Raw genomic sequence first — 23,587 nt, 5'->3', positions numbered from 1 at the left:
TCTAAATTCCTCTATTCTTTTCACTAAATCTTTCTTGTTTTTTAAAACCTTCCCATCTCTTCTACTGACTCAGGAAGAAAACTTAACCGTTTTAACAAATTCAATTGTTTTTATTTTTAATGTAATTTACCAATCAAATGATCAAATTACAATTGAAATGAAGAAATTTCAAAATTTTCTCCCTTTTCAAACTTTAATATACCTCTTAAAAATTTCCTTTAATTTTATCAAAATTTTAAATAAAACATACTCTAAGGAGCCATTATTGTATACAAAAAATTTGACAATTATTTTGTATTTACTTTAAAATTGAATTAAAGTTAAGCTTAATCACTTGGGCTATGTTTGGATTGATGGAACACAGTGGAGCGGAGCGGAATGGAACATGACGGAGCGGAATGGAACGGAGCGGAATGGAATATAAATCCCACTCCATTGTTTGGTTATTTTATTTAAAATATCTCATTCCATCCCATACACCCCAAATTAGATGGAACAAAAAATGGGGAATTGGATGGAATAGGATGGAATGCATTCCATCATGTTCCGCTCCATTCCATCCTCTTTTTATCAATCCAAACAATGGAACATTATATTATTCCATTCCGCTCCACTCCGTCGTGTTCCATCAATCCAAACATAGCCTTGGAGAAACATACATCAAAACCAAAATCACCGAAACAACGAGCCACGAGGCACAAGACAAATCAAGCGAGTTCAAAGTGCAAAAGCCAGTGAAGTGAAAGCACCTCCAAACTCTTAAACCCTTTATCACAGTTTAAACCTCTTGTTTAGTTTAGCGAGTTTCACACAAAAGAAACAACGCATAGATGCAGGGCGTTGTAAGAAAACTAACCAAAACATTTTCACACAGACAGGTATTCATCGCTTTCTTCACACCAATCCAAACACTCATTTCAATTTTCATTTCTTCAACCGAATACTCATTTTCCTCCTATTTGTTTGATTAATTCAAGTGTGTGTATAATCATGTCATTCATTTGAGTTACTTTAACTAGTTTGCATTTTCAACTTTCAATTGCAGGTTCTAGGTTTTCGTTCTTATTGCAATGAAAGAGTCGCCGTTGATGTTGGACAACCAACCCATACATCTCATCCACATGTACTATTTCAAAACTAAATCAAACTCTTTAATCAAAAAAGATAATTACATTTTAGAACTTAGTATTAGCCATTAGTTGGTAAAAAAATTAAATTATGCTCTTTATGCTGCGTTGTAGCTTCTCAACGATGGTGAGATCACACCGGGCATATCTAGTGAGGAATACGTCCTAAGAAGAAAAAAAATGTTGGAACTTCTACCGGAGAAGAGTTTGGCTATCATTGCTGCTGCCCCAGTAAAGATGATGACAGATGTCGTGCCTTATACGTTTCGTCAAGATGCTGATTACTCGTATATTACAGGCTGCCAACAGCCTGGTGGTGTAGCTGTTTTAGGGCATGATATTGGTTTATGCATGTTCATGCCAGAACCCAAGCCTTATGTAAGCCATAACTATTTGAACATTTATATGGTTATCGATTAATATTGTTTCTTTTGAAATCTATTTAGTATTTCAATTTTTGTTCATGAATTTGGTCTTTAATCTACATTTGTCTAGGATGTGATTTGGCAAGGGCAAATAGCAGGAGTTGATGCAGCATTGGATACATTCAAGGCTGACAAGGCGTATCCAATGAGAAAATTGCGCGAGGTGAATCACAATTGCCGCATTAACGACTTTTACTTCTGTAGTAGTTATCCTTCATCTATTTTGTCGTCTACACTTGAACTATTTTCACCTATAAGCCTGCTGGCGGCTTGTAGCCAAGGTTCTCAGTTTTTCTGTCTAAAATATGCATTTAAGTCTACTGGGTCAAACAGTTACTTCTGTACTGTTCTTTAGAATATTTTAATTTTAACAATTTTAATTACCGACTCAGATCCTTCCAGATATGATAAGGGGATCCTCGAAATTGTATCACAATGTTCAGACTGCTACATCAGCATATACGGAACTGGAGGCTTTCAAGAAACTAGCTTACTGTAACAGTGTAAACGATCTGTCTGCTTATACTCATCAGTTACGATGGATAAAATCTCCTTCAGAGCTCAAGCTGATGAAGGAATCTGCATCAATTGCTTGCCAGGTACTTTCAACTCTATTGGATGGATAACGATGATTAAAAATTTAGAACTCCTAGTGAGGCTGTTATATACAAATTTGTTTAGGAGGTCATAAATGCAAATGGTAAGATCTTGACGATTTGAACATTTTCTGGTTTTGAAGGCACTTTTGTTGACAATGCTGCATTCAAAGACATACCCTGATGAAGGTATTCTAGCTGCAAAGGTTGAATATGAATGCAAAGTGAGAGGTGCCCAGCGAATGGGGTGAGCATTTCTTGATATCGAGTGACTATCCATCTTATGCAATTTGTTCACGTCTGTATTTTTATTGATAACTTCAAAAGTTTCTACAAGAGTAACAGAGAGGCCCATTAATGTAGAAAACTAAAGGGCAAACCACCATTTAAGCCCCTGAAAGTCTAACACGCCGTCAATCCATTCTTTGACTCAAGTAAAAACATAAATTAATCCTCCACTTTACATTCCGTTAGTCATTTACATCCGTAACATAGAATTGGGATGTTAAGTCAATTTTCAATGACTAATGTTTCAATTTAACGTCATGGACAAAAATGACTAATGGACTGCAAAGTGTGGGATTAGTTTGTATTTTCCGATTGAATCTGGGACTGCATTGACAAAGTGTTACACTTTTAGGGACCAAAATAGTGGTTTGCCCAAAACTAAATGGAAGCTTAAGCATCACTTGTGTTCACATTTAATGAGAATATTTTTGCTCTTTTTCTTTCTGTATCAGTTTCAATCCCGTGGTTGGCGGCGGGCCTAATGGAAGTGTTATACATTACTCTAGGAACGATCAAAAGGTAAATTTCATTTACTTAGTGCCATCTTGATCTCATAGTGTAGTTTTATGTATTTTATCTTTGCCATGTTTGTCAGATTAAAGATGGAGATCTTGTTTTGATGGATGTTGGATGTGAGTTACATGGCTATGACAGTGATCTCACACGTACCTGGCCACCTTGTGGTACCTTCTCTTCTGCACAGGTTAGCATGGTTTGATTCCATTTACTTTAAGAAAATATTTGTTTTTATTTTTATTTCAAAGTTGATACCTTGCTTTTCAATATATTCATTGTTTTTAACGATTTGTACAGAAACCGCTAAAAACCATCTGTTTTTATTTTCTGTTTCCTTGATATCCAATTTCCTCGATCATTTAATAGTGATCCAAGACAAGCTGATTGCATAGTCATAGTTTTCCATTGCAAACCTCTTCCATGATGAGGTTAATTGCATGGATTTTCATTTATGGATATGCATCCACTCTCATATGTAATGCACTTCTTCTGGATTAGGTTTCTGTGATGTTGGCCCATTTTTAATTTAATTCCATTTTTGATTCTAGTAATATGATTTCTTAAACATCCTAGTTGTTTCTTGTTGTTATAACCGGAAGGCTTGCCAATTTATGTAGAGTTCCCTGACAACAGACAGATGGTGACATGCTAACAAGTGTCATTATAGCTCAAATGAGTATTTTGGGACTTACAAATTGTTTGAATGGATGAAATATACTCTAAGTAAGTTGTTCATGCATGGACGTTCAATATGTGATAAATTATCCACCTTCTCATGGCCCCTTTCTTTAGGGGATCTGTTGGGCCTAAAGCTTGCACATGCCCAACATAGGGCGTACTATTATGTCATGTCGGTATAATCTTTCTTTGCTTCAGCTACGCATGGCATATGAATGTTTGAAACTTGGTTTCTACTCCATATTCATGCCAATGGAATCTAGTATAAAATAAAACTGCTCATTTCACTTGTTGCGTTGCCCTTTTAGTCTTATCACTTTTCATATGAGTTTCATAGCTTCTCTATATTTCAGGAAGAGCTTTATGAGCTTATACTGGAAACAAACAAGCATTGTGTGGAACTTTGTAAGCCTGGTGCTAGTATTCGACAAATACACAACCGTTCGGTATCTCCTTTTTCTTATCATTTTTCAATTTTAAAAAGATGTAATAAAGTCATTGTCCTTCATGAGACTCGGTCTAATAGCTTAAACTTTTAGAAGTTGGTGATTGACAGTGACACGGTATTGGAGTTTCTTTGATAAAGCGTGTTTTTATTCCGCTTTGGAAAACCCAAACTCAAGATTAATGACCAAAATTTGTCTTGAATGTTATGTCTAATATGTGTGGCTGTTGCAATTTCAAGTCTAGGTCAACTATGAATTCAAAACTTGATTTAAACCCCTACACAAAATGCTTTTGCGGTAGATAAAATCTTTGTGTATTGACAAAAATGTCTTTGAGCTCAATGTTGCATGACAATTTTAATAATATTAAACAATAGTTAAAAATTAGCATATAAAGTAAGTTTATATACTATTATTCAAACATCTATTGTATCAAAAATCGCTTTGCCAATAAGTATTCACAACTATTAATAAATTTACTTGAATTCACTTGTAACCAAAATCCATTTTGCTAAATTTAGCTTTTCTAAAATCAAACTTTCAAACTTCAATCCAAACATCCTATAAGTTGTTAGGAGTTTAATCCTTGTTGTTCTCATACATATTCTTAGAATTAGAGTTTTTGTCTAACTCATTCCTACAAAACTGGTTTATAAGTGAGAATTTCCCCCACTTATAAACACATATTCAGGCCACATATTGTCCAATGTGAGAATCTTAACACACTCCTCACGCCCAACACTATTGGTGGGTGGCCCGATAGTGGAAACCTGATAGCAGGTGGCCAAATGGATTTTAAACTTTTCCGTGTTTTGCATGAATCCCCCATTCGCCAAAATAGAAAACTTTCAATATTTGCTTTGTCTGCATGAAGAACACCATCTCATAATCAATCATGCCCAACCATTAGAGTGTGCCAATGGCCTGAGTATCTACTTGATATACGCTTCTGTTTTAGTGTCGTCTTACTAACAGTGAAGCATGTGAAATTTTCTGGTTGCATAGGTTGAAATGCTGCAGAAAGGACTAAAGGAGTTTGGAATTTTGAAAGGTTTTGGAAGCAGTTCCTACCATACGCTGAACCCAACTTCTATAGGTAGCTCATTCATCCATGTTTTAGCTGGCAAGACTTGCAGATTTCTTTCATATATATATTTTTGGTTATAGATATTCATAAGCTCGTTTGACATTTGAAATAAGTATATGATGATAGTGAATAGAGGGCTGAGATATATATTCAGTCATGTTTTATTGATCCAGGTCACTATCTAGGAATGGACATTCACGATTGTTCAATGATCAACTTTGACTGTCCTCTGAAGCCAGGTGTTGTAAGTGTTTTCTTCTACTGAGCATCAGTTTAATATCACTTGTCAGATGTGGGTGTGAGGATTTTTGTTCCCATAAAATCATTATATGGTAATGATAGGTTTTGTTATATATGGTTTTTGGTCAACTGGGTGACATCATAGTGTCATTTTAAATTAAACAACATATTTTCGGTGTTTCTAAACACTGGTTTCACCTAAGGTACTTGAAATTTATGTCTACTCAAGTGGTGGATTGTTGTGGATGAGCACTGCCACAAATTTTTACTTCCCTTTCGATGAGACAGCCTAATTGGAATTCTTTTATCCCCACTTGCCATTCATATATGCTTTTCCACTTCATACGGGCATAATGTATACCCATATTAACTAACGTATGTTCTTTTTATAATTTGTGAGCAGGTAATAACTATTGAACCGGGAGTGTACATCCCATGTTCTTTTAATTGCCCAGAGAGGTACTTGTTTTAACAAGTTTATTATTACAAATTGATAATTCCATTTGCTTGTTCATACTGTACATTTTCCTGGGTTGCCACTTGCCAACTATTTCTACAATACATTCGAATTCATGAGTTTCCTTTCAATAACCAGCTTCAGAAATTTTATATTTCATTTTTCTCAGAATCTGACTGTGTTCACCAGTATGTTAAAACCTGAGTTGGATAAACCTGATTGCTTCTTATTTTCAAGAATATTTAGAACTGATTTCAAGAATATTTTGAATATCGATATTCTAAAAGGTAGTAGTAAATTAATTAGAGGTACTTTTGTAAAATAATAATTAATGCATCTAATAGTTCAGAAATGAGCTTATTGTTAGAGATTTTTGTTTCTTTTCTTTTCAAATAGGCCTTATATTTAAGGGCTGAGGTAGTATTTTTTTTTCATCCATTACATTTTTACCATGCATATTTTCTAAAAATGGTAAAAATATCATGTCCTACTCCTACCGGTGCTCGCATCATCACGGCCCTACCACTTTTGTCATTTCCTAAAAATGGTAAAAATACCATTTCCACTAAACCAGCTCCATCGCCAGGAGTTGGTTTGTCATAGAAATTATATTATTCTACTCCTGTTTTCTTTGATGGACCATATAAAGGAGTAATAATGGAATAGTCATTTAATCATATTAAACATGCTTATGAAAATGACTCATCTATTCCATTCTTATTTATATTCTTATTAAAATCATTCCATTGATTTGAACCTGCTGGGACCTGAAGTTCTAGAGCAGTATTTCTCATAAGTTAATTAATCCATCAAGAGATGTGTATGCAATTTTGGATCTTGAATTTTAATTTTATTTGGAAGTTAAAAATATTTTTTTAAAGTTAATTGGTTTCAGTTGCAGAACAAGTTGTACACTTGAGCTTAACATAATAGTATAACTTTATTTTTTTCTCATCTGTATTCTACTACTACTTGTTTTGCCCTTTTAGTCATTCACTCTCCTCAACTTCTTTTACATCATTGATTGATCTCATTCTTTCCCATATCATTTGGTCACCACCATGTGAGCATTTAAGTTGATCTTCAATGTTGGCATTAAATGTTTCAGTTTTGTATGTGATGTCGAATGCAGGTACCGAGGGATTGGGATAAGGATTGAGGATGAGGTTCTCATTACAGAAACAGGTTACGAGGTAGTAATTTCTTTCTCTAAAAGTATTGCAATTGAAGCTACTATAGTTTATTTGTGACAGATAGAGACGTGCTCTTTACACTTGTTTTAAAGCTTGAAACAATGAACAATGGGAATTGATCTTTTCATTTAAATTTTGGGTCCCATTTATTTAATAGTAATAAAGAAAGACATATACAAAAAAGTCCGATGAACTGTTACATTCAAAATTTTAATGTAGAGTGGTTATTGAAATATCCAATGAACTTGCCCATGAAACTTTTCCTCGCTGTAAAAGAAGAGAACGACTCTTCACTCAGCATCAGCTACACTTTAAGCTTGAATCCTTCATTTAAAAATTAGAAATTATTCATTGGAAGCAGCAGCTTTTTAAGTCACCAATTCAAATGAAAAGTGCCAGTACTTTTTATTCTTTTGTTAACCAATGCATTAAGGGCATTTGTTTGCATAACTGCATGATTGTAATTTCAAACATACAGCAGAACTTTAATCCTCTTAGTAACATGTTAACAAATCATTACTATTTTTATCAGTTGTTGGTTCTGGTAAGGTTGAATATTGCTAAAATTCTCCCACACCTATTAATTACTGTACCATTAAATGTGTTCCATCTTCCATGTAAGCTGTGTGACTATTGCTGTCTAATCTGAAACCAATAAATACTTGATATCAAATTGGGTATAATTCATCCAACTTTTTTTTCTACTCCATTGCTTCAACTACTCTGAAAATAGTAACAGTAGAAGCCAAAATATTAGTGACTTTTTTCTTGATGTGTGGACAAAATTTGGGTGAAGTTTCTTAGGTTTCTGCAGTGATGATAATTTCAGAAAAGAGGATGAAGTGGCTAAAAAAGTTATACCTATATTAAAGTACTTTGATTCAAAACAATCCTACAATCACCTATAGTACCTAACCTAAGTTTTATGACACACATGTGGGCACTCTCAAAGTTATTGACTAACATTACACAACACAGGTTTTAACAGCATCAATTCCTAAAGAAGTGAAGCAAATTGAGTCCTTGCTGAACAGCTTCAGCCATAACCAAAGTAACTTGAGAGCTACATTCAACTAATGTTGTCCATGTGCATTCAAGAACTGGGACAGTGAATATTTGCAATTGCATTGTCAAAACTATAGGTAAATTATTTCCATCCCTTATTTTTTGCCCCCTCCATATTCACTTTTATCTCAGCAAAATCTTGGTAGGGAGGGTGACAAGAGAATAAGAAAGAAGGTGGGGTAGGTTTCCTTACTTTTTGTGTGGACTGATAGAGTAGTAGGTTTCTTGTACCTGATTGATTGTTGCATATTTTCTGTCTGGTTTTGTTGTTGTAAATGATTAATGATATTATAAAATGGCCAGGTCAGTTTAAAATTTTCACATCAGTTAGAAATTGTAATAATATTTTACACAGGATTTTACGAGGATGAAATAAGTTTAATTTTTTTATGTACTTTCGGTGTAAAAATATTATCTTACAGCGGTTTTGTTTATTTAACTTTTCTTGTTTCATTACTTACCTGCATTCTGTCTCTTCCTACCAAATAAAAAGGCGGGAGTTAATAAGGAAAAATGAAAGCTATGAGATTTTTTTTACAAGGTGTAAATGTAAACAAAGAAAAGGTTCAATTCATGTCATAAATTCTCATACATTTTGCTTAACCTATAAGCAAATTACAAGAAGAAAAAAAGTATCATTGCCCTTGTCTCTTGGTGCCAAGTCTCTGTCTCTGTAACATTGTGCATATTTGTTTGTATATTTTTGGTAAAATTACGTTTGTGATTTTTAAGTTTCACGTATTTTCCAAATTACGTTATAATTCTAAGAATTGGTTTTTTATGTTACACTTTGTTGTGTTGTTAGCCTTTTTAAGAAGTTCAGTTAAAAAAGTGATATTTTAATATGAAAATAACTTACTTAGACATGTTGGATACGTCATTTTTTATTTATAGTATCTAATTTATTTTTCACCAATGATTTCATCCAGAAGTAATTGTTTGAATTTATAATATTAAAATAAGAAATCGTTTTTCTTTAATGTGAGGTGTAAAAAAAATAACATTTGAATATTATTTATCCCTAGTAGTAGAACAAAAGTTGTGGTTTGTACAAACTCTATCAAAAAAAAATTAAAAGAAAGATTACAGAGATAACCGGTGGAAGGGTCAAACTAACTGTGAAAGAATTTGTATTGACTACTTTAGAGGTATCTTCTTCACTTCAAATCCTATAAACATTTCTGCTGTGTGTAATTCGATTAATGGAAGGTTAAATGATGACCATAAGAGGAGCTGTAGTTTACCCTTCACTGAAGATGAAGTCAACGATGCTTTTCAGATGCACCCAACAAAAGTTGCCTTTATGATATTAATTCAACCTTCATTGCCCTCATTCCGAAGAAAAAGAACCCGACTTTGCCCCATGAGTTCAGACCCATCAGCTTGTGCAATGTGGCAATGAAAGCAGTCACCAAAGCTATTTCCAACAGATTAAAAGCTCTTCTTCCAGACATTATCAGTGAAGAACAAAGTGAGTTTGTGAAGGATAAGTTAATAACGGATAATGCCCTAATTGCTATGGAATGCTTCCATTGGATGAAAAATAAGAAGAAAGGGAAAAAAGGCACAATGGCCTTGAAGCTGGACATGTCCAAGGCGTATGATAGGATTGAGTGGGACTTCGTGTCTAGAGTTTTGGAAGCATTGGAGTTCCCAGTTTGCTTAATACACCTCATAAAGAGACGTATCTCTACAGTCTCGTATAAAATCCTTCTCAATGGCCAACCAAGTAGGAAGTTCGCTCCTCAAAGAGGTCTCCTCCAGGGAGATCCTCTTTCCCCTTTCCTCTTTATAATGTGTGCCGATGTGCTTTCAGGTTTACTAAAGACGAAGGCATCATCCTTGGAGATCCATGGTATTTATGTTGCCAGGAAGGCCCCTGTTATTACTCACCTTTTCTTTTCAGATGATTGCTTGCTTTTTGCTCGAGCTAATGAAGCTGAAGCTGATGCTATTCTCCAGACTCTTGACAGTTACCTACAAGCCTCGGGTCAGATGGTGAATTTTGACAAATATGAAGTCTCCTTTAGTGCTAACGTGTCTGATCACTCTAAAGACTATTTACGTAGAAGATTGGGGTTCAAAGCTGTAGGGAGCCATGTAAAGTATCTGGGTCTACCTGTGATGTTTGGCAAGAAGAAAAAAGAAGTTTTCTCTTTGGTCCTTGATAGAGTTTGGAAGAAGGTAAAGGGTTGGAAGGAAGGATATCTGTCGAGAGCCGGTAAGGAGGTCTTAATTAAAGTTGTGGCTCAATCCATTCCAACGTACATCATGAGCTGCTACAGGTTACCAGATAATTGCTGCAAGGAGATTGGGGCTATTCTGGCTAGGTTCTGGTGGGGTTTCAAAGAGGGTGAAAGGAAGATTCACTGGATGAGTTGGGATCGTATGTCTCATTCTAAAGATGTTGGTGGTATGAGATTTAGAGGCATCAAAGATTCAATACTAGCTTGTTGGGTAAAGCGTTCTGGAGGTTGATGCAAGAAGATGACTCTCTCTTTGAAAGGTTCTTTAAAGGTAGATATTACCCGAGATGGAAGATTTATGAGGCTCCTGTGGGGTTCAAGCCTAGTTATGCTTGGCGCAACATTCTAAGTGCTAAAGATATGGTTGTTGCGGGCTCAAGATGAAGAATTGGGAATGGGGAAAAGGCTTTTGTCTGGAAGGATAATTGGGTGCCTTCTATCCCAGGGTTTAAACCTAGGGTCTGGCAGGTTTCTATGGATCACCAATTAAAAGTTTCTGATCTCATTGATGCTGATTTGGGGCAGTGGAAGTCCAATGCGGTTCAAGATACCTTCATGGACAGTGATGCTCAACATGTTCTCAGCATGCCTCTGTCGAGGTCTTTACCTAAGGATAATTTGATATGGCACTTCGAGAAAGAAGGGGAGTACTCTGTGAAGATAGCTTACCATCTCCTTAGCAAGCAGAATCTGAACCATAATCCTGGCCCTTTAGATGCTACAGACAACACCCTTTGGAGGAAACTTTGGAGAGTCCCTATTCAAGAGAAGACAAAGAATTTCATGTGGAAACTGCTCAAGAACATTCTCCCTACCAGATGCAATTTGCGTAAGAAAGGTATTTTTGCTGATGCCTCCTGCCCCTTATGTCATTCCTTTCCTAAAGATAATCGACATCTTTTTATTGAATGTGATTTTTCCAAGAGAGTTTTTTTCTCTCCTCCTTTGGGTGTAAGGGTGCCAATAGGATTTGATGTGTTTGACTGGATTTCTTGATGCCTTAAGTCGAAAGACCCTTGGATAGCCCAGGTGGTTTGCACCGGATTGTGGAAAATTTGGCAAGCTAGAAACAACTTGGTCTTCAAGAGTGAGATGCCAAATCCACAAGTCATGGCACGTTCGATTGTGGATTCTGTGAAGGAATGGAGTGATATTAGGAAAACCAGGCAATGCAGAGCATCTGATCTGGCAAATGTAATGGTCCCAAACTGTTCTTGGTTTATTCAGTCTGATGCAGGTTGCTTTGAAGGTGGTATCGTGTCGCTTGGCTGTGTGATTAAATCGACCGACGATAAAATTCTTGCAGCCTCCTGCCAGAGAATCTCCAGGTGTACTGATGCAGCTACTGCTGAATTGATGGGAATTATGTGGGCTATGCAGCTTGCCTTGGAGCATAAGCTTGATAATATTGTTTTTCAATCGGATGCCCTGATCGTGGTGGATTGTATATGGTGTTTCTTTTTCTGCGGCTCTTGATTTGCTTGTGAATGATTGTCGACAACTGTTAAATTGTTTTTAAAATAGTGTTCTATTTTTTTTGAGTAGAAGTTGTAATATTGATGCCCACCATATAGTGCAAGTAGGTAATAAATTGGATCCAATTCCTGGACTGGTGTTATCCCTCCCTGGGAAGATATCTCTGTTTGTAATGCCGCTCTAGCTTCTAGTTTAATCTAAGAATTTCCTTTTATCTAAAAAAAATTGTGGTTTGTACAATTATAAAATGTGACATAAAAGATAATAATAAAAGATGACTATAATTTAAAAGTTAACATCACAAAGAAAATATAATATAATTAATTTTTATTTAAAAAGAATATTTCAAGGTCGGATTTAAAATAAATTAAAGTCAAATACAAAGAACTGAAAATGCAACTTCCTCTGTATTTTAAGCAACAAAAGGCATGAAAATGCATTGCTAAGATATAGTGTTTTCTAGTTGGTTGTCACCACAACTTTCAAATTTTTTTTTTGCCATACGCTATAAATTAATTTAAATAAAAGATAGCTAATTTATTTACGATCATTTAAATCTTTATATTGTTTGTTTTTTCAAAAGAATTTTTTTAACCTCTTAACTAGTAGTAATAAACAGTTGTATCATTTGTTTTTGGAGAAGAAGCAGCCTCAATAACTAGCAACTAATCACATTTCAAACACGAATTATGTCAACTTTTTTCTGAAAGCAACTCAATAATCGTCATAGACTTATCATGTTAAAGCAACTTCAACGACTTGTCATGTGTAATCACATGTTAAAAGTTGTAGCTCGTCCTGTCGCGTTTGAGTAATCGGTGTTTCGATAAAATTCAAGAGTTTTTTCATAAAGTAATATAGCTAAATAATACACACACATTAAAACATGTTTTATAGTCACTATTTATTTAAAAAACAACCTAAAAGTGTTTTGAAAACGTGTTAGATGAATCAAGAATTGTTAGAATAGTTTTGGACAAGTTTTTAAACTCTGTAATTGATTGGCACATATACCCAATTGATTGGGTCAGTACATGTGACCATAAACTATTGTGACAGTGTCTTACTAAAGAGAAACAATAAGGGGAAACGTCTCTCTATCCATTCTTTACATTTTGAGCCTTTGCAAACGATTACTTAGGACATCCAATCGATTAACTTAGGGTCTCAATCGATTGGACCATTAATTTGGCCATGGATATTTTATGTCAACCTCTAGCCTATAAATAGATGTCTCTCTATTCACATTTTCACTTTCAGAAAGGTGAGTTTTCTATCTCACTCGTCACTCTATCTCTATCTCTAAAAATATTTTCTACTTTCTCTCACTTTAATTTAGTCATAACGCTTCGAGAAAGTCTCTGTGTTTAAGTGTGGTTTTTTTCCCTGGAAAATAATGATATTGTAAATTAGAGGTATTTTTATCTCGATTGAATAATTTCTCTTAAGGGAGTGTTTGTTTGGGTTCAAGTTAAACCCGTTAAAAACTTTATTTGGGGATTTAGATTTTAAGTCGCCAGTTCAATTTGTGATCTCATCCAATGTAAAGCTTTACTTGGTTCAAGATTAGCCTTGTGTGAAATCTCAATTTGGTTAGTGGCCAGCCTGTGTAAAACTCTACTTTGGTTCGAGATCAGCTTGGTATGATATCTCAATTCAGTTCGGGGACAACCCGTGTAAAACCCCAATTCAGTTTGGAGGATAACCAATTCAAAACCCCGCATTTGGTTTAAGATAATTTTATAGAAAATCTCAATTAAATTTTACCATATTTTATAAAAATAAATAGATTTATAATAGTAAAAAACAATATATATATATATATATATATATATATATATATATATATATATATATATATATATATATATATATATATATATATATATATATATATATATATATATATATATATATATATATATATATATATATATATATATATATATCAGGATCAAATGACACATAGTGTCAAATTTAGTAACATTAAATCATCTTTACCGTATATTCATATAACAAAATCCACCATTTGATTGAAAGTTTAACATCAATAGAAAATTATTTGACATGTCAACAAGATGCATAAATACTAACATCTTACCGAACTTCATTAAAATTGTTAATTTTTATCATTCTCTTTAATATATAAAATGATTTTGATTTATTTAAACTTTTATATATAACCGTGATTTTGTTATACAGACATGAGGTAAAGTGTTATCAGAGATGTCATGTTTATATATATATATATATATATATATATATATATATATATATATATATATATATATATATATATATATATATATATATATATATATATATATATATATATATATATATTAAATTCATGTTATAAATGATCATGTACACAGTACACACAATTTTTTTCACGTGTATGCTTTGCTTAACCTATAAGAAATGAGCAACATGACAATAAAAGCGAACCCAACATTTTAGTATTGCCCATGCCCTTTTCTTTCTGATTATGATTGTACATATCTGATTAAAAAAATCGAATATGATTTTACAATTTATCTTATTATATAATTTTATACTTATATTAACTCAACCATAATTTCATGAAACAATTAAAATTTAATTCATTATTATTCACAACATTTTAGATCTTAATTTGTTGTCACTTAACATGTTCACTATCTTGGATTATAATTGTAAGGATATAAAATTTGATGTGTTATAATAATACAGTTGTACTAATTAAGGACTGAATATGACAATTATTTTTTATAACAAAAAAAGAAGACAGTTTTAAAATAAAAATAGTGATTAAATTAAGTATGATGGGATCAGGTATGGGTGGTGAGGAGACAAGTAATGTAAGTAGAAGTTGGCTGCTGGTTAACTTACCACATTGGCCAAAAATAAATAGGACATACCTTCCCAACTACATTTTTATTGGTTTTGCTCTCCAACTCAACTTCTTTCATTATTATGCATTAATTTTGTCATCTGTATCATAAGATTGGGAAGGATATGGGTATAATTTCATTAAAATAATTGGAAAATTATGTTGTTTTTTTTTTTTTTAAAATTCACTTACACTGAATACTAAAAAATAAAAAATAATAAAAAATATTTCTTTTTGAATCGCCAAATGATATTAATAAAACGAAAAAATAGATTTCGGGTGTGTTTGAATTGATGGTCGAAGAATTAATTTTAAGATAATTGAGTTTGGTATAGTTGATTTTAATAGAATTAAATTTAATAAAATTGATTTATGTTTGAATACAATAATATAGAAGTGATTGTTATCAAATACTCCATTCGTCCCTTATTATTTGTCACATAAGATCATTTCACACATATTAAGAAACAATAATAAATTAAAGAGAGAGAATAGCAACTTAACTAATTTATCTTGATTAATTATTGGTGTATTCGAATTAGCATTAATGTTAAGCGAAAAAACAATAAATTAAAAGTATTTATTAGAGAGTACAATTGGAAAGACTAAATATAAAATTGCCTTGGTAATCTAATGTGACAAGTATTTTGGGACAATTTTTTTTCTTAAATGTGACAATTATTTTGGGACGGAGGGAGTAATATTGTTTGGATAGTTCTATCAAAATTTATTTCGAATGTATAATTATCAAAATGGTAATAAATTCTAATACAAATAAAAAAGAAAAGAAATAATTGATGAAAATTAAAGTGGCGTTGTATTTGGAAATTGACTTTCAATTCCTACGATTTCCACAATTTTAGACCCAACCTCTGATATACCAATTCATAACCTCTTTAGGTTACCGAATCAATAACATTTCAACACCGAACACATAAGATATGTCGCATTCGATCAGTTAGTTGTCATTTCAACCATGATTCATTGGATTTCTATACTTAGATGGCCTCGAGAACTTCGCAAAGCAAAAGAAGAAGAGATCCTAGATCCAAATCTACATCAAAATTACTAGAGAGTGAAGATAATCTCCTTGAAGGTCATGTCAAAGCTTCATGATTCAACTTTCGATCTAATATCACCTCTATCGTCCACCATCGACGTGACACTTACCGTGGCGACATTGAAGATACGACGAGTCCATAGTTAATGGTCGCTGCAGATTTGGTACCAAAGCACCTTCTATTGGCACCAAAGGGTCTCTGGTCGTCGATCGAATATCTCATCAGACCAGATCCAATATGTTGTGAAGGAGCTCATAGCACAAAGGCCGAGCTGGCCGGGCACGCCGATCTTGCTATTATTTTTTCCTTATCTCTTAGGTCAGTCATTATTGGGAGAATGGTCGGTTCTAGCGACGACCTCGTAGTAAATTTCTCCTTCCCTATGACAACGAGGCAGAACACCAAGAAGAAGGGATGTTCAAGCGCAAATGCAATTAACGAACAAAAATACTACACAAATTAAAGCCTCAGACACCCAATAAGTGTGACAGTTCTACCGATGCTCGAGTCTGTACGAGATAACTCATAAAAAACTTTCTATGAACGCCATCGCCCTGCCTGGAGTAGATGACTACAAAATCCCCATGGTCGGACCACTAAAGTAGATGGGATCCAAAAACTATGGCAGCAAGGAAGTCAAGTCTCCTCAAAAGGCACTTCAGGTACACCACTGTCTCAGGTCCTCTAATCGGCATCGCCGATCCTTAGAAAGATCATCGGATTAAGGGAGCAAGTCATCCAACTTTTGCATAGGGTAGAGGACTGACCTCTCAAGGGGCTTCATCTTCATCCAACCATACTCTTGAGCCCAAGAGATCCGACCATAATCCCCGAGGTAAGTTAAAGCAGTGTTATAGTTGAAGGTTTACTTGTTTAGTTATTTGATTGTCTCACTGGAACAAATTTACTTCATTATGAATGAAAATACTTAGTCTATTATTTTTCTTCTATTGCACTCTTTTATGTCTACCTCTCTTTAGGATCTTAAATGCGAGGAGATAAATATTACACGCATTCCTGGGTAGACCAAGATTACACACACTTATGCGTACCCAATATAGATTATGCACATTTCTGCGTAACTAATACGACTTAAGTGCATTTCTCACATGTATGTGTATCTAATACAAATTAATCAAACTTATGCCGATCTAATACACACTAAGTGCATTCTTGAGTAGCTGGCGCACCCCCTAAGGACCTAGCCTGCCCAAGTCTCATTGTGGGAAGCACAAACAATACGTTCAATGCAACACACCAATTGATATGCTCCAACTGCTAATGTTAAACCTGGGATATTAATGCGTCAACCAAAAATGGTAGCTCGTGTCATTCAAGGCGTTAAGCCGTAAATCACCAAATTCATTGTCAAGAAAGTGTGAAGAACACGTCAGATAGAAATTTGTAGTTAACATGAGGCAGAATCATAAATCACATGAACCCTGACGATCCCCATGTTGCAAGAAAACTTTACATTACGAGGATAACAGGAAAATCCTAACATTACAATAATTCTCAAGCAACTGAAAATTTCAGCAGGATGACAATAATAAAATGGATCCAAACACGGGAAATAAATTGTAGCATAAATTATTGAGGTAAAAACACTTTTATAACCAATGGTTACATCCAAGACACAAAGATTGGGAAATGTTGCAGCGAAATAATAATGATACGAAGAAAGAAAAAGAAGAAGTGATTAAGCTGGGGAACTCAAAGCCAGGGCGCCGAGGTAAACATTTGAAGTCCCATTTGGGGCAATTGGAAAAGGGTTTAGTGCCTCAACAAAAAATATGGGAGTGGGACATATCATCCTAGCTTACTTTACGACCAGACCACGAACCCTATACATGGTCTACAGATTCTATTGGAGAGACTCCCAATGCATCACCTTCAAGCCAACAAACTCGTCTTTCAAATTTTTCAGGTCCTAGACAAGAGCTTCGGCCTCTCTGAGAAGAATTTTCTGACCCTCCTCTACTAGACGGGTCTTCTCTGTAACAACATCTGAGGCATCTCGATAATGCTTTTACGCTGCCTTAAACGCATCTTCTTGCTCATTTATCTGGCATCCAAAGTAGAAGGGGAGCTTAAGGTGTTCGCCTCTTCTCCCAAATAATCAACAACCTCAAACTTCTTCTATAGCTCATCCAGGACCACCAACCAAGATGTCGGCAACGTTAATGGCTGCCTCACTACTCAGGATGGACGGTGTATTCTCTAATTATATGTTCCTATTTGTACTTCGGAATGTCAACTGGCTATATCAATGTTATGCCCCTCTAGGCCAAGTGGTCGATCTTAAAATGTTCGTCAGGCGTGGCCCAAGAAATTATGTCACTTTTACCCCGATGTTCTAAGCGTGTCTTCACTTCAGCATTGATAGAGCTTGTTGACATCGCAAAGTACAACTGGGTACATATAACTAGTAAATACACTTTCCATTTTGAGTAGAAGGGAAACGATTAACGCTTCCGGCATCTTAGTTGGTGGTCGTTTAGAATGCTGAGGTGAACACACACTTAGAACATCAGGGTAAAAGTGCCACAATTTCTTGGGCCACGCCCGACGAACATTCTAAGATCGACCACTTGGCCTGGAGGGGCGTAACATTGATAGAGCTTATTGACATCGCAAAGTACCACTAGGTACATATAACTAGTGAATACAACGTATATTCTGAGTCGTAGGGAAGCCATTAACGCTGCATACATCTTGGTTGGTGGTCGATCTTAGAATGTTTGTCGGGCGTGGCCCAAGAAATTGTGCCACTTTTACCCTGATGTTCTAAGCGTGTCTTTATTTCAGCATTGTTCAATTCACAACCGGTGGTCCTCAAGAAAAGTCGAATGAAGTTTTTGGCGCGTTCCTTCATTTGTTGGATAACTTTTATTTCCTCGTCAGTCAAGATGATTAGGGGCATAGGAACCTTCACTCAATTCACCTCTCTGGTGATGTCGGATAAATAGGCTTCTAAGGAGTCGGATGAATAATTTCCTCCCCCTGAATAGCTCCAAAATGCACTTTTTGAAGTGGAATAATCAAATAAAGATATCACTTTTGGTTCTGTGCGATCATAAGCAAGAGAAGGGAGATGAGAATTAAGGGATGTACCCATTCCTGCAGTAGGGGAAATTTTTCTCTCGGAATAACTCACTAAGTTAATGGTACTATCACTCATCTTGGCCTAAGAATAAAAAATGATGTAAGGTAAAAGTTGAGTTGAGGAAGGTACCTGGTTATGTGAGATTGATGAAGCGAAGAAGGAGCAAAAACTCTGGTTAAGACACTACAGTTTCTCTAATTGATATTACTAAGAAAGAAGAGATGAAAGTGTTCCACAGTAGAATGACAATGAATAAGCTCGAATTCCAAGGATTGCAAAAAGTTTCCAAGACGATCAACTCCTCTTATTTATAGAAAAAGACAACTAAACGAAATTGATCAGCTAGAGAGAGGAATTAGGTAATCAACAATTGTATTTCTCCTTAGGGATACATGTAAACTCAAGTACACTCAAGTGCACCATAAGTCGCGCCATGCCCTAGCTTGTCACGTCAGCACACGTGTCTAAAAGAGGTGATGAAAAATTCCGATGATGGAATTCCATTTAATGAGCTTGTTTCCCAATAATTTTTCAACTAATCATAAACATTTTAGTTCCACTTTGACAACATCCTAGAGGCCGGACGAAATCACTAAAGGATTCCTCGACCCACTTAGTGTACGACAAAGCCTTAATGTCAACTGTTATGGATCAGGAAAAGGCCCAAATAGCTAAGGTCTAACTCACCTCAAATCCACTCAATTTGACCCAAGATATAAAAGCTAATTCACATAAGGGACAAGATACACTCTCAGATCTCCATTTTTCACTATACTCATCTTTAGTCTTAAACTAACTTTGGTGTTGGAGTGCTAACCATGTAGGTTCACCCCGTGCCACTGTGATGGAGATCAACATTGGCGATTCAAGACATATCATTCCTCAACTGCATTCATTTCTATCTCCCGAACGAGACAACCTTCCTTTGAGATATTAACAACAGAGCCAATATTTCTACAAAACAATTGAGATCAGAAGTTTTAGAAGAATATAAATAAATCGCAAGAAAAACAGGTCAAATAAAGCGACTTATGTTCTATCTAGTTTCAATTTGTTGCCTCTATAATCTGCTGGTAGGGTGGGAATAGACCAGGTTAGGCCAGACATTTTTTTTCAAATAGAAAAGGCCTAGGCTTTTCTAAAAGTCTATTTAGTTAAAAAGGCTAGGCAACAAGCCATATAAAAAGCCTTTTAAGCCTAGTAGGCTGACCTATTTAAATATATATGAATAATTTAATCATTATTATAATATTGTATTCATACTTTGAGTTAAAATACAAAAATCAAACTTAGTCATCTTGATGATCAGATGAAAATTAACTGCACAAACTTTATGAACAATGTCAAAAATTGTTTTCTTAAGTTCTCTCAACCAAATAGTATCAAAAAATTTAGGTTAATAGGTAAACTTGAATAAGTCAATGCAAATAAGCATTAAGTCTTGTTGATCTTTTAGTTTGTTAGTCTATATAAACATTAGTTAAATTTCTTATTTATAAATGCTCAAATAAAATATACTTTTATGTAGGCTCTTAGGCCAAATAGGCCTTCGAAAAGGCCAAATATATGCCTAAAAATAAGTCTTTGATAGGCCACAAGCCAGACTTAGGCTTTGAAATTTTTGACAGGCCAGGCTCAGGCTTGGCAAAGCTTAGCTCGGCCCAGCCTATTCCCCATATCTGCTGGACATGTGACTATACATAAGAAGGGAGTGAATTTAAGAGGTTGGAAAATTGTTGATTAAAAAATAATATTTTCCAAAATAAGAATTTAAAACATTTAAATAAAATGAAACAAAAATTCAAAGTAAGTGGAAAACAAAATAGATAAAGGAAGAGAAATAACAACAGAGAGCTATATAGGTTCATTTAAGAAGACTTCATGTTGTCCCCCAAAAATTGATCATGAGAGTATCCATTATATCTTGATAGCTTTTAAAAGGTTATGCCCATGAACCCCCTTATACAAGGAAATGAAATTTAAGACTAACTTCCAACCAAACAACAAAATCGGCTTGAAGCAGTTAGTATTTAATCCAAACAATAAACATGCTTGAAACAATTATTTTTCACACCAAACAACAATCATACTTAAAGCTATTAGTATTCATGCTAAATGGAGATCCACAAGTTGATCTTAAACCAAGACGGAGTTTTGAATTATCTATCTTATGAACCAACTTGGGGTTTTATACGGGCTGACTACGAACCAAAGTGAACTTGGCTTAAAGCATTTAGTATTTAATCCAAACAACAAACATGCTTGAAACAATTAGTTTTCACACCAAACAACAATCATACTTGAAGTAGTTAGTCTTCATGCTAAATGGAGATCCACATGTTGATCTTGAACCGAGAAGGAGTTTTGATTTTGCTATCTTATCAACCAGCTTGGGGTTTTATACAGGCTTACTACGAACCAAACTGAGATTTTCCAGGATGATCTCAAATCTACTGAGTTTTTACACCGGGCTGAACTCAGAAACCAAGAGAAATTTTACACCAAGTTGATCTCGAACTAATAAATCTTTTAACTAGGCTGAGCTGGAGAACTGTTATGCATATTTTCACTTTCTCATTTCCATGAACCAAAAGAGATCTTTTTCAATGAAGGAGCTCAGGAACCAAACAAAGAATTATACTAATTCACTAATTACCAAAGAGTTTTTTCAATAGTTTAGCTCCCAACTAAAATGATCATTTCCTAAGGAAGAATTATTTACCCAAGAAAAAAAATTCTTCTTTTGGTAAATTTATAATAATGCCCTCACCCACAACAATATTCTTCACTAGACCTAAGAACACTATCAAAGCACTATGACAAAAATATATGAGATAAGTATGAAAGATTTGGAGAGGTTATGGGAGAAATAAAAAGTGACGTTTTTCACATTTTGTGGATGATTTGAAATGATAGAGAAGGTTTCCATTTATATGCCAAGACATAGTGTAAATTTGGAAACAATATATGGGCCAAATTAATGACCTAATTGATTTGGATAATCGATTATGCAGTGTAAATAATCAGTTGTTGATGTCCAAGATGGAAGGTTTAGATATATAGTCGTTGCCAAAGGTATAATCGATTAGACAATTATAAAATGTCTCCTAATCAATCTAACATTTTCTAATCAATTGGCTAGGCTCCAAAAACATTTTTTTTGTGATCTTAATTAAAAAAGTGAGAGGCTTAAAAATATTTTTAGTGTGTGTGATTTACCCATAATACTTCTAGAAATGCCCCATTGTGTTTACAATACATTGATCATTCAAGCAGACGCGATTAAGTAAAATTTCACACTTTGTCTCTTTCATACGCTGAAGCTTCAAGTCTTGGCATCATTATATTTGAATTTAGCATCAAATAAGGGCCTTGAATATTCTTGATGAGGCTTGAGACATCTCCATGTTAATTAACTTTTTTGAGAGATTAACAGTTAAAACCACGAGTGATCATAGACCCTAAGTCTTCACTCGAGAGTCATTGGACTATAATCTTTAATGTAAATAAATGCCTAGCTTGATTTGGGAGGATATCTTGATCAAATATCTTGTGCATCTATGACCGCTTGAGTTATATTTAAAAATTGCTTGACTTCAAGTGTTGTCATCATCAAAACTAAGCAGCTATTTGCTGGCTTGCATCTTTGATATCATAAGCTTTTCAACGTGCGAAACACCAAAGTACACCATAATAATTGGATTCCTAAGTACAAAAGTGAATTTCGTTAGGATATTCGAACCGTAATCCTCCCTATCAAATCCATCACCAATCACCACTGGACCAACTAACAATTAGTATAGAAGTGTAAGTCTTTACATTTAGAATAACTTATCTTTTTTCATATAAGTCGTACTCAACACTTGTCATTATGTAGAGCGGAAATATGTTAGGTCAAGTTTAACTATCCATCTTAATTTGAAAAAAAAGTTATAACTTAATTTGGATATGTTATTTAATATAAGTCTATTTTTAAATTTTAATATTTTTAAAATTATGGTATAATACGTTAACTTATTTATAGATCTAATTGTTTATATTAGAGTGAAGACCCATTTTGGTCCCTCACAAAAACTACAGAACCCAAATTAGTCCTCCACAAAAAATAGGACCCGATTTAATCCCTTACAAAATATAACCGGGTCATATTAGTCCTTCTAGGGATATTTTTTTCAAACCGGTTTTTTCTTCTACTTTTAAACCGTGACTAGACCGCCAAGTCGTCTTTTATTTTTCATTTTTCATATTTTAAATACTAAATTGATTTTTATTTTTAATTTCGATTTTATTTTTAAACAATTCAGATTTTAAAATACAAAAAAAGATAAGATTTGTTCTGAAAAGGAATCGAACTTAAGACATTTAGGTCACATCCTATGCCTTTACCACTATGCCAACGTACACTTGTGACAAATAATTCGCATGATTTATAGTAATATTAAACAATTCTAAATTTAAAATATAAAATATAAAATTTGTACCTATGAGGTCTCAAACTCAAGTCCCTTCAAATTTAATGATAGTCACTTCACTATAGATATGAAAAGTGATTTAAGAGCGGGTGAATCAGTTAGATTAATCGGTATTAGTGAATTTTTCTCGATTATGAATGTTAGCAATATTGTTCTAATTTTTTCGAAATTGTTATAATAGTTTCAAAAAAATCAAAACATTGTTAACATTCATTATCGAGAAAAATTCACTAATA

At 34.2% G+C, this 23,587-nt stretch overlaps 2 protein-coding genes across 2 annotated transcripts; both read left to right on the top strand.

The window, feature by feature from the left end:
* The first annotated feature begins 610 nt into the window (after window positions 1-610).
* LOC131644038 (intermediate cleaving peptidase 55, mitochondrial-like) lies at window positions 611-8,444 on the top strand. The gene is made up of 14 exons (XM_058914422.1): window positions 611-878; window positions 1,046-1,123; window positions 1,242-1,505; window positions 1,623-1,715; window positions 1,945-2,151; window positions 2,292-2,395; window positions 2,889-2,955; window positions 3,032-3,139; window positions 3,984-4,076; window positions 5,082-5,172; window positions 5,337-5,407; window positions 5,807-5,862; window positions 6,993-7,053; window positions 8,032-8,444. Exons 1-14 carry the CDS (start codon window positions 831-833, stop codon window positions 8,128-8,130), a joined length of 1,440 nt encoding a protein of 479 aa, XP_058770405.1. The 5' UTR covers window positions 611-830; the 3' UTR covers window positions 8,131-8,444.
* Window positions 8,445-10,838: 2,394 nt separating this feature from the next.
* LOC131653026 (uncharacterized) lies at window positions 10,839-11,840 on the top strand. The gene is made up of 2 exons (XM_058923057.1): window positions 10,839-11,202; window positions 11,389-11,840. Exons 1-2 carry the CDS (start codon window positions 10,839-10,841, stop codon window positions 11,838-11,840), a joined length of 816 nt encoding a protein of 271 aa, XP_058779040.1.
* Window positions 11,841-23,587: the final 11,747 nt, after the last annotated feature.

This window comes from Vicia villosa, linkage group LG1 (assembly GCF_029867415.1).
Source record: "Vicia villosa cultivar HV-30 ecotype Madison, WI linkage group LG1, Vvil1.0, whole genome shotgun sequence".
Classification (NCBI taxonomy): domain Eukaryota; kingdom Viridiplantae; phylum Streptophyta; class Magnoliopsida; order Fabales; family Fabaceae; genus Vicia; species Vicia villosa.
Note: the sequence above shows the minus strand (reverse complement) of the source record. Positions and strands in the feature narration are given on the sequence as shown.

What these genes read in the sequence shown, in the direction of transcription:
- LOC131644038 (XM_058914422.1), top strand. Translation starts at nt 831, where the DNA reads ATGCAGGGCGTTGTAAGAAAACTAACCAAAACATTTTCACACAGACAG. An exon ending in GTACCTTCTCTTCTGCACAG is followed by an intron (nt 3,140 to 3,983) that starts GTTAGCATGGTT and finishes TCTATATTTCAG; the next exon opens with GAAGAGCTTTATGAGCTTAT. An exon ending in GACAAATACACAACCGTTCG is followed by an intron (nt 4,077 to 5,081) that starts GTATCTCCTTTT and finishes CTGGTTGCATAG; the next exon opens with GTTGAAATGCTGCAGAAAGG.
- LOC131653026 (XM_058923057.1), top strand. Translation starts at nt 10,839, where the DNA reads ATGGATCACCAATTAAAAGTTTCTGATCTCATTGATGCTGATTTGGGG. An exon ending in ATGCAATTTGCGTAAGAAAG is followed by an intron (nt 11,203 to 11,388) that starts GTATTTTTGCTG and finishes ACCCTTGGATAG; the next exon opens with CCCAGGTGGTTTGCACCGGA.